We start from the raw sequence: 12,050 nt of genomic DNA, 5'->3' as shown, positions 1-12,050 counted from the left end.
TAGTTTGGGGTCCCAGTCACAGGGATTTGGGGTATGTGGCCCAAACAGTGGGTCGGGAAGTCGGGACCCACTTTATATTATATTTCTTTTCCTAAATTAAAAAATATATATACATTTAGAAATATATGTTTTTAATATCTACAAGGTCACAACGTGGCGCAAAGCAAACGTCTTAATTCCTCTTTGGGGTCTCGAGCTAAAAGGTTTGGGAACCACTGGCCTAACACATCGAACTGGGGGTTCTAGATGTTCAAAAGGAAGAACATCTCTGATTTAAAAAAATGCATAACACTAGCCAAGCCAAATGACGTCATGATGACCTTAAGACGTCATATGGACTATAGGATTATTGTTATTGTGTGTAATGTTAGTTGAAATATGAGCATATAAGGTTATAATTTCTGAGACATACAGTATCTGACTAGTTATGATATTTATCTGGCCTCGATCGGACCCTCTCTGAGGTTTAGTCCATGGGCCATACAAGATGTCGCTCTCCGAAAGGTGGCAAAGGTTACTATGCATTTTTGAAAAGCTCTAAATCTGTAGATTATATTTTGGTATGATAACCCTTTCTGAGACACAGCTAAATTGGTGTTATCAGCCGCTAGAGTTGGTGTCCCATTAACTTTACTATACAGCAAAAAGAAAATGCAAAAAATTAATCTGCTTTAAGTAGCATATGAGGGGTCAAACTAGGTTTTTTTCATGATTCTGAATCCATTGCATTCCATAGTTTTGTGGGCCCGTTTTTAGCCCAAGGAATGTGTTTCGTGCAAAACAGATGCTTGCAATGGATTCAGAATCGTGAAAAAGTTTTTGGGACACCAACTCTAGCAGCTGATAACATCAATTTAGCTGTGTCTCAGAAAGGGTTTATCATACCAAAATATAATCTACAGATATAGAGCTTTTCAAAAATGCATAGTAACCTTTCGGAGAGCGACATCTTGTATGGCCCATGGACTCGTTTAACTGGCCCCAATCGAGACGTCACTGATTGGTCCAGGTCCTGACCGTGCTTGCTGGGTAATCACACATAAGGGAACCAGAGGGAAATCAGAGCCATGCGATGTGTTACGTGTAGTGATGAGACTCTCTCACCTGCTTTGACCTCCACCTCTGCAGCACGAGAAGAAAACAGAGAGGTGAATGATCACTAGGGTTCTAAAGACAACCACATCCTGACAGTTCTGACTTGCTTGTCAGGGAACACAACTATTCTACCAGGACAATTTGATTAAAAAAAAAGAAAAAAGAAAAATCCCCATAAGCATTTCTATTCTAACCCAGTGGTTCTCAACCTTTTCAGGCCGCGACCCCCAAAATAATCATATTTTAACTGGGGACCCCATCACCCTGATGAGCACTAATAGTTGAAGCATTATATTTTATATATCACGGTTCTATTGTGAAAATAGCCGATGTAGATCGGCTATTTTCACAATTTCTGCCTCTAATATTTGACAATTTGGCCAATGTTCAATTTGTCATTTTAGAGGTATTAAAAAGTCCTTAAATTGTCACTTTAGAAATGTGCAGATAGCCTCTATACACTTATATATATATAACTTTATGCTGGTTTGTTTACTGTTGAGTGAGAAAACAGTGTTGCACATTAAGTTAATCATCTGGGGACCCCCGCAAAATAATTTGGGGACCCACAGGTTGAGAACCACTGTTCTAACCGATCTTCTGTTTGTTTTTTAGGCATCACAACATTACAGAATATTAAAAGCACATTGGAAGCCTTTTTTTGTAGTCCAAAACATCAAGCCGCATGGGAGTAATGGAACTCTTGGCAAATGGCAATGCGGAGAGACAGACAGGCACATTAGAAGGTGCTGGACATTAACGTTACAGGCTTCCAGTTACACGGCCGAGACCAACCCGGGGCTCGCCAAGACATTTCTTTGGCGCATGGGTAGTGCATCTGTGTTGTCTTTGAAATGCTTTCAAGAGCCTGATAAACCTGCTGGCGGTGCCGGCGGGTGAAACTTGTTTCCATTGTCAGAGCCAGTGTAGTGAAGCCTATTGGACCTGAACCTCACAGTCCAGCTGGTCCCATTGGTCTTCTGTCTTCTGGGGGGGGTGAAGGGGCCTTGATTATTTTATAATTTAGCTATTGAAAAATATCAGATATACAAGCTTGTAGATCAGCTATTTTTTGAAAAGTCATGAATGTGTGCAAATCTTTGAATATATGTATGTTTTAAGCGAACATTTGCAACTCAAGTTTTGCTTCTGGGGGGGGGGGGGGGGTCCGTGGCCAAAGACATATCGTTTTGGGGGTCCTTCAAATGAAAAAGTTTGAGCAGCACTGACATAGAAACATGAGTTTTTTTTTAAAGAAGAAGAATTTGAAGACTTGAACAAATGTTCACGATTGCCGTGATGTGAGCTTGTATATCTGGTATTTTTCAATAGTTTAAGCACAAATAATGCGTTCCCAGTCTAAATGGGATAAACCCCCTCCCCCTATAAAGAACATTCATGGGGGCCCCGCAGTGAATCCTTGTACCCAGGGCCCAGAATGTGGTGCGACACCCCTGCTCACGACATAAGGCACAGAGTGGTTAGAAAGGCGGGACTTCCGCTGTGTGAATTTCCCCGGAAGTTGTCTTTTACCCCCCCGGAAGTTGCGGTTTTCCAGCAAACGTATTCCCTGCTGGAAAAATATATCTTCTCCCACTCCTTCGGTTGCGCTCGCAATAAACAATATCCAAACAAAACATGGATTCTGACAAAGATACACCTATTAACTGATTTACTGTCTTTTAAAACATCGCTGAACTCATCAACTGCCGCTTCGTCCTTACCTTTTAGCGTGGGCAAATTATTCTATTAGGAATGAGACAAATACAAAAAAATATCCATGAATTCCAGTCTCTATGGGGTGAGTAATAAATAGAAAAAAAGTCATTTTGGGGGTGTACTACTCCTTTAAGAGTACTGTTTGTTTTTCGCTGGGGATGTAAACATTACCGCACCGCATGACGTAACTCCCCTTAAACACAGGACTTCCGCCAAATTCGAGCACTTCCTTTAAGCCAACACACAGCGCAGGTCTTACCCAACGTGCTTATTTTTACATGGTTTGGCTGAATACTTCATTCCGATTGGTCAATCACTGAATTCAGCAGTCATTCTGTTATTTTTCAATAATGGCCGCTGCTATCAATATTATACGCCGCAGGCAACGTACCTGAACCAACCAATTAATTAATCAATCCACGATGCTCGGTTTGTCAGAATTATTTTATTTCTAAAATAGCGATGACCAATCTACTAGCTCACAGCTATTTTCACTATTTGTCGCACAATGTACACAAGTACTGTATAATGGGCTTACGTGGTTAACAAAATATGCCTCCTTATGTTTTTTTTGTTTTTTTTTTTCAAACAATTGAACCCTGACTAAAAACATTATGCTGATTATGTGAGCATAATTGGTTTGGACTACACTTGATAGTTCTTGTGTTCATCCCTCTCTGATCTAAACACAAACCACACACAGGTACACACTTTTTACAAGTAGGACATCTTTGACAAACTTGACGTGTCATACAATTGCTCCTATCCTTCTTTTATTCCTGTGTGTGTATATGTGTGTGTGTGTGTGTTAGGCCATTCACAAATAGTGATTTTTAGTATTCGAATTATTCAACCTCAAAGTATTCGAATAGTCGAATATTCTACAGGACTGGCGAAACTGTCGATCGACATGCTCTAGATCTGCTATTTTCACAATATTTATTTGTGGAACCGAGTCACATTAAATGTAATGCCTACAATTCCAAGTGCTTGTCAGGGTGGGGGTCCCCAGTTCAAATATGTTTATTTTGGGGGTCACGGCCTAAAAAGGTTTGAGAACCCCTGGTATAGATCATTAACAAATTCATCCACCAGGGGCATTGACAAAAAAAAAAAAGAATATTCGACAACGGCGAATAGTCACTTTGATATTCGAATATTTGGTGAATGCCCAAGTGTGTGTGTGTGTGTGTGTGTGTGTGTGTGTGTGTGTGTGTGTGTGTGTGTGTATGTGTGTGTGTGTCACAGCTAATACACCAGATGTTGTTGTTGATGTGGACAGCAGAGAGGTGACCATTTTGGCAGTGGCATGTACAGTACATTTGACCAAAGTCTGGCAGAGGCAGTCCTTACCATGATGCTTAAGTACAAAATCTTAAGGATGCTATCATACAGCTTGGTTACAAATGCAAACAGCTTGTGTTCATATTTAGAAGCCTCGGTAATGTCCATAAATCAGCTGTGAGAGGCCTGCAGATTGCAGGAATGCCCAATATGCCCAGAGCTGATAAGGCATTGGCAAAATTCTGTTCGGCGTCTATGATAATTGGCAGTCGCCATATAAGGAGGAGGCCATGCTGCCTGTACGCTATTATTGTTTCCATAGTCGACGTCTTGTAAGGGAGCGCTTGTTCTTCGGTGGAGACGACGGAGGCGCGCCGTCTCGAGCGGACTTGATCCACGTGAGACACCGCCGAGCGAGCTAAAGCGAGCGAGTCGCCATGTCGTAGGGCATTCACCAAATATTCGAACATTCGAATATTCGAATATTAAAGTCATTATTCGACGTTGTTCACCGAAGTCGAATATTCCCTTATTTAAACATTTTAATTGTTTTCTCTTTAAAAATATATAAAGTTTATAAAGCTTGGCTAGATAGGAAGTCATAAGAATGAGTTGTCAATGCCGCTGGTGGATGAATTTGTTAATGCTCTATACCAGGGGTTCTCAAACCTTTTTAGGCCCCCCCAAAATAAACATATTTGAACTGGGAATCCCCACCCTGACAAGCACTTGGAATTGTAGGTATTACATTTAATGTGACTCGGTTCCGCAGATTGCGAGGCGTTGTGAGCATGTAGATCGGCTATTTTCACAATGTTTGCCTCTTGCTGACTTAATATTTGACAGTTTGGCCTGTCGAATATTCGACTATTCGAATACTTTGAGGTTGAATAATTAGAATACTAAAAATCACTATTTGTGAATGCCCTACCATGTTGAGTGTTGCGAAGTCCGCTTGAGCCGACTCAGCGCCGTTTCGAGTTATGAATCGACAGAATCATAAATCTCCCCACCTCCGCGCGGGCCAAGTGAACACAGCGAAGCGCTCCCTACCCACGGTTCAGCCAATCACAAGCCGCGGCCGACAACACATCGACTACGGAAACAATAGTCGCTTCCTGTACCCATGATCCGTATCCTGAAATATTGTTGTGGAGTTCCCACACGTTCATGTATCTACCATAGTTTGTGTTCAATAATTTCTTGTTAAATGTGAACTCAAATAAAGATGTTATTAAATGTGTGTGTGACTACGATGATGATGATGATGATGATGGTGCATGGAGAACAATAAAGATGAAGAGTTTTCTCACCACTGCCGGCGCTGCCCTCTCTGCGACCTCTGGCACTGCCTTCCCTCGACGACTTCACCCTCTGCAGGGAGAGAGAGAGAGAGAGAGAGAGAGAGAGAGAGAGAGAGAGAGAGAGAGAGAGAGAGAGGCAAGATATGAACGAAAGAACAGTTTTCTGGAAAAACCTGTTTCTATATCAGTGGTTCTCAAACTTTTCCATATCAAGGACCCCCAAAATGATATGTATTTGGCTGCCGAACACCATCTGAAAACATTTTGTTCCAGGGACACACAGAAGCAAAGATTTGAGTTACAAATGTTCGCTTTAAAAATATATGTCACCGCTAGATCGAGAATCAGTTAGATCGAGAACCGGAGCGCTCGTTGTGCGGCGCGGGGCGGAACAAGCAGTCGCTTTGATCCACAACAACAACAACGTAGCGACGGCAGGAATGATAGCGCCTCACCCCACGGAGGTTAGGGTTAGGGTTAGGCATAGTTTCACTGAGGTTAGGGTTAGGGTTAGAGTTAGGCATAGTAAGCTAATGACTAAACACAGCTGAGCTAGGCTAGTAGATAAACAAAGAAAGAGGGGTCGCAAATGAGTGACGTCAACGACTACACAAGTGAATGGCTGTTGTCGCCATCTCATGGTGATTACGCAGAATTACACAGGTGCGCTGATAAGAGACTATCAAAGTGAATTGATCCAGGTGGTGTTAGGGGTGTGTGGTGAACGACAAAACGAGTGCTCTTACCACAATCTAACTGAGTTACCCAATCTAACTGTAACATATATATTCAAAGATTAGCAAAAGCTTTCATGATTTTTCAAAAACAGCAGATCTACAAGCTCATAGCGTGGCACTCAGTGCCGAGCTATGAGCTTGTATATCTTCTATATTTGAATAGCCAAAGTATAAAATACTGGTTAAAGTGGTTAAAGGGGAAGACCACCCATTTTCAATATTGAAAATGGGTGGTCTTCCCCTTTAAAATCTAAAGTGACAAAGACATTAAATTGTCTTTTTTTTTTTTTTTATCCCACGCTTTTTGCCTACACAGAACAGAGACACATCTCTCTCTCTCTTTATTTGTCTGTGTATGTACATCTATCACTATGGTGACCATTTTTGTCTCCGTCATAATCTCTTTATCTCGATCCCCTCCCATCCAACAAGGTGTCAGTGTTGATTTAAGAGCAGCTGGTTGTGATAGGTGGAGATGTCGCTCTCCTCAGAGGAATGTCCCCACAGGGCCAAGAAAGACACACAGCTCAGGCCAGCATCCAATCATCCAGATGAAGAGAGAGAGAGAGAGAGGGGGGGGTGGATGGTGGTTTTCTTCAAACTTTTCCAGGCTGGGACTCTCTCAAATGAGAGATTTGGCTGTCTGGCTTGTGGAAACATGGCTGCTCTTGTCATGATGACAATATTCCGAACAACTTGAAGTTGCGGCTGGGTGTATTGTTCTCCGGACTTACTACTAGCATTGTGTACCTTTGTGTCGAACTAATAGATTTAATAGATTATAAAGATGGGGTGCCGTGAATTTTCCACCCCTACAACATAATCATTGGGTATTATGATTATACTTGGAGGAAGATATTTTTCAGAAAAAGTGTACAGAAAGTGTTAGAATTATGTTTTTTTATGTGACCACGCCCATCTGCTCATTAAAAGAAAAGTATGCCTGGTTGTCAGGTGGGTGGTGACCCAGCTGAAGTTAGCCACACCCACAATGTTGTTGAATGGTAAAAAGGGGAGGGGATGATATTATGATGTCATTATATCAGTGTATTTCAATTGGGCTTTCTGCTTTCAGGGAGAAACCAAAAATACACAGGGAAGACATATTTGGATATTATAACCACACCTGGGGGTCTATTAGAGTAATGTTAACTCTAATAGACTGCAGCGCAAAGTTGTGCGTTTTGAGCTTCTAGATCTGCTACTTTACTTGCTACTTTAGAATTTGAATCCTGCAAAGTAACAGTTTTTGGACATATGAGGTTTCCACCCGACAGGGACAAAAATCACATTTGAATCCCACTTTAAACTATCTAGGAATGTGGTTCTAATCTGATGTTTTGCTCAACAATCTGACCCTAAAGGTTAAATTAATTCACGCAGTTGAGGATCAGTGACATCCAGTCTCCAAACACACAAGTGACAGGCCTGATACAACATCCTCCTGGCAGCTTTCTACCCACCTGTTCTTTTATCTCCTTCATCTTCTCTGCTTTCTTCAGCTTGATGGAATACTCCTGCACCTCCTTCAGGTTCATGTCTGTACTCAGCCTGACCAGGAAGCGCAGGCCTGGACACACACACACACACACACACACACACACACACACACACACACACACACACACACACACACACACACACAGTTTTAGTGTCGTCAGTTAGCATTGCTCAGAGCATTAGTTGTTAAGAGTCCATGTGAGAGGTTTCTTATCAAACCGTAGATTAATTACATTCCACATTTTCCGGGAACTTGCAGTGGATGTCTCGGTATGTCTCCAAGGACTTCTGGTAGTTCCCTGCAAGGAGAGCAGAAACCATGTTCAGGGTACGTAGCTCAGGGGTCTTCAACAGGGGGTCCGGGACCCCTAGGGGGTCCTCAGAGTTACTACAGGGGATCCGCCAAATCTTCGTTTGATCACTTGAACCCTAGCATCCCTATTCTTAGTGGAACATTAGCTGCGAGGCGTTGTGAGATTGTAGTTCAGCTATTTTTTGGCACAGAGGTTTGGTGTAGAGGGAAAAGAAGAGCAGACTAGTAGGCATTGACAGTTCAAGTGGTTAAATATATGAAAATACACATTAATCCAACCTACACAGATGGTAGTGCTGTCAAGTCTAAACTGTTTGAGAAATAATCCACGTACATCTGCAACACAATTTTATACGACATGTCAGGGTTCCCCAATAGGCGGCCCGCGGGCCGCTGTCTGGCCCACACCAACCCCAGTAATAATGGTGCTATAAGAGCAGCAACAACACTAGTATATCGTCGTTGTCGGGTGGAAATCTCGTATCTCCAAATTTGTACGTTCTTTCGCAAATCATACAAGGCCGCCGCACAAAAGTAGTGAAAACAGCAGATCTACAAGCACACGACACCTCGCGGTGTGAGGCATTGTGTGCTTGTAGATCGGCTGTTTTCACTAGTTTAAATAATTTTTAAAATGATAAATGCAAAACGAATGGTTTTGGACATACAAGAATTTCACCCGACAACGATATCTGAACTGTCGTAGTCGCTGGAGTAGTGGGAACGCCGCCGTCGCCCCCTGCAATGTTGTGGCCCTCGGCTTGGTACCCTAGACATAATTCGGCCCTTGAAGAAAACTAATTGGGGAACCCTGCCATATGTAGTGGGGGTCCCTGCTTCATCTCTCTCAGAGCTAAGGGGTCCTTGGCCTGACATAGCTCATTCAACATGCTGATAATTCACTCCACCATGAGCTACAGGAAGGGAATTTGTTTCTGTCAATGAGCGATGACACCTTCTGACCACTACGCTATGTTTGGAATAAAAAATATATACACGTATACCACTTCTCCTGTAACAGCTGGCCACCATTAGTTGCCACTTCACTTGGTTTGGCCTGAAAAATAAAGTGAGAATATGTTATAGGCCAAACACACAGCACAGATACACACTGAAACAACAAACACAGCATAAATGCAGAAAGGACCGCATAAACACAGCACAAATACACACAGGACAAGGACAAACAATTGTCAAAAATGTGGGTAAAACTTTAACGTATTCAAGCCATTTCGAAAATAGCAGATAGAGTGACCATTTAGGGCCAAAATGGACAAACTGCTTTTGATGCTTTATTAGATCATTTAGCTGGGGTCTGGGGACCTAGGACCCCTGGGGGTCCACAGGCCCCACTTTGACCCTGTGCCAAGCTATAGGGACGGGTTGGTACTTACTGGATCAGTGTGGCTCTCTCAAAGTACTGAATAGCCTTCTCACAAAACTGGGTGTCGATGTAATACACTCCCAGCCATTCTATCACATCAATGTTGGAGGGGAAATATCTGAAAGACTGGACAGATACACACACACACAACACATCTGTAATCAGTGGTCTAGCAAAATTAGGACTGGCCTCAGACCCCAAAAATCTGGTACCATTTGAACTCTTATGAAAGGGTTATGAAATGGGACTGGTGTAATATGATACCTCATAGTAAATGGAGCCTTTATATAGCACCTTTATCCAAGGCGCTTTACATTTTTTTGCAAGATTGTGCATTACATTCACCCATTCACACACACATTCATACACTGATGGCAGAGGAAACCATGCAAGGCACCAACCTGCTCACCGGGAGTCTTGCTCAAGGACTCTTCGACACAACTCTGGGGGAGCCTGGGATCAAACTGGGAACCCTTCGGGAACCCTCCATGTTCTAATGACGCTTCTCTACCCCTGAGCCACTGCCAACCCTTGTAGTACTGGAAGGTTAAATGGGACTGGTGTAATATGCTACCTCATAGTAGTACTGGAAGGCCTGAGACTTGTCGCCCTCGCTGTCATACAGCTCTGCCAGTTTAGCCAGGGCGTGGGGGTCCGTGGGGGTGACGCTGATGAGCTGCATGAGCCACTCGATGGCCTGCTGGGGGTCCTCCAGCAGCTCATAGCTGGAACACAACGCGAGTCAAGGACAACGCGGAGACAGTTGCACGGGTCCTCTCTCAAGACGTTTGGACGTGTACAATAATATCGTTGCTGTCGCCATTGACTCGAAAATGAGTCAATTGGTCTTTTCATTGTTTCATATTAAACTGCTGTCTCCCGGTCGTGATACAGGGCAGGCATTGACACTAAGGCTTGCACACACGCACACGCACACACACACGCGCGCACACACACACACACACACACACACACACACACACACACACACACACACACACACACACACACACACACACACACACACACACACACACACACACACACAGCGCCAGTAGGATACAGGTGTGCCATCTGGTACATGACCTGTGCACTGTTCCTGAGGATGGCATGGAGCTTCAAGAAGCAGTTCAGAGCCTCCTCTAGACGACTCAGCTTCTTATAGGTCAGGCCTGGGGGAGAGGGCGGGACAACCCATCGGTCAATCCACTGTCTGCAGCGTATTCCAAGTCCACAGGCAGGCAACATACTAATCATACCAATAGGGGTGCAACTATTAATCAAACAATTTGATTGAATTGATTATAAAGCTCACGAAGCATCGTCATCACGCTGTGAGCTTGAAGATCGGCTATTTTCACAATGTTTGCACAACACTGTTGTGAGGCGAAGTGTAACTTCATCGATATGAATCAAGATGATTTGATTATTTGAAAAAGTAATAGAAAAATTAATCGCTGAGGAAATAATCAATAGTTGCAGCCCTATATAGTAATAATACAAAATAAACACACACAAGCTGAGGTGTGTGCATGGTTGAGCTGCATGGCTGTGGTTCAGCCCAAGTTGATTTTGGAGTGTTAGCACCCTCTGGTGGATAGATTTCAATGAACATTTTCTAAAACTTCAAAAATACCAGAAATGGCAGATCTATGAATACATCTTGATGTGACATGCTGTGAGTTATGGGTTTCCAAAGGGTGACCAGCAAAAGTTCAAACACTTAAATCCCATTTTACGTTTCAGAAGCTCACAACAGAACACGTTTCGATGCAATGCGTTTGTGCGCTTGTAGATCTGCTATAATTGAAAGATTATTGTGTTGACAAAAATATTGAGAAATCTTCTCTTATGGGGGTCCCTGGCACAAAACTCCTTTGAGATGAGGGGTCCTAATACATGTCAATGTATTAACTCCTTAAAAGTAGCTTACCTTTGCCATGTTATAGAAAATTATCCATGCATTATTTCCAAACATTTTTTTAATACACAATTATAGCTGTGTAATGAGGCTACAAATGTCACTCGCTTCCCCCCGTAGCTCAGAGCATAGAAATGCATATTCTAGGTCCAGTCCATAGAAAACGGCCAAGGAGTGATTTTGTCTCCATTGTTGTTTATGTGTGGTGGAGATTTGAGAGCAGCGTTACGGGAGCTGTTTTTACTGTACACACCCGCGCGACCCCTCATCAGCTTACAGTGCTCAAACAAGGTAAAGAACGAACGAACAGCCGTTCGTTTTGGCAATAGTAACCTGCCTGAATGGGGCATACGTTAACGTACATAGCGGTAAAAAGGTTAACATGAAAATGTTTGCGAACAACTGACCCAAGTTGTACAGGGCCTCGGTGCAGGAGGAGTCATTCCTCAGGGCTTCTTTGTAGAACTCTGCAGCTTTGTCGTACTCCTGCTTGACGAACACCGTGTTGCCCTTGTTGATGAGCGCCACCGGGTTGTAGCGGTCCGCACTCATGGCCAGGTCGGCGTAGCGCTCCGCTTGCTCGTAGTCTTTCTCCTGTAGAGGTGTCAAAGGTAGAGAGGGAGGGGGAAGTCCATCGAAGCCGATTACACGCTTAAAATCATTTTTAAAACATTGATTTGGTAATATGGTCAAATTGTGGTTCTTAAAAGTGAGGTCTGGGGAAGTGGTTCCAGGGGGTCCCCGGCTACATTTGTGATATTTATGACCGCGATGGATCTTTACGGGTCTTCAA

At 43.2% G+C, this 12,050-nt stretch overlaps 1 protein-coding gene across 1 annotated transcript in view; it reads right to left on the bottom strand.

Moving 5' to 3' along the window:
- The window catches only part of ift88 (intraflagellar transport 88 homolog), a gene marked incomplete at both ends in the record, with an annotated part of 31,920 nt that overhangs the window by 7,245 nt on the left and 12,625 nt on the right, over positions 1-12,050 (bottom strand). The window contains 8 exons of the mRNA XM_080752859.1: positions 5,412-5,472; positions 7,603-7,709; positions 7,873-7,938; positions 8,957-9,009; positions 9,347-9,462; positions 9,911-10,061; positions 10,400-10,508; positions 11,665-11,851. Coding sequence (XP_080608985.1) covers positions 5,412-5,472; positions 7,603-7,709; positions 7,873-7,938; positions 8,957-9,009; positions 9,347-9,462; positions 9,911-10,061; positions 10,400-10,508; positions 11,665-11,851 — 850 coding nt within the window. The remainder of the gene's footprint in view (positions 1-5,411; positions 5,473-7,602; positions 7,710-7,872; positions 7,939-8,956; positions 9,010-9,346; positions 9,463-9,910; positions 10,062-10,399; positions 10,509-11,664; positions 11,852-12,050) is intronic.

The sequence above is a fragment of the Nannobrachium achirus genome (assembly GCF_963921795.1).
Source record: "Nannobrachium achirus genome assembly, chromosome: 22".
Taxonomy (NCBI): domain Eukaryota; kingdom Metazoa; phylum Chordata; class Actinopteri; order Myctophiformes; family Myctophidae; genus Nannobrachium; species Nannobrachium achirus.
This window is presented reverse-complemented; position numbering and strand designations above follow the sequence as displayed.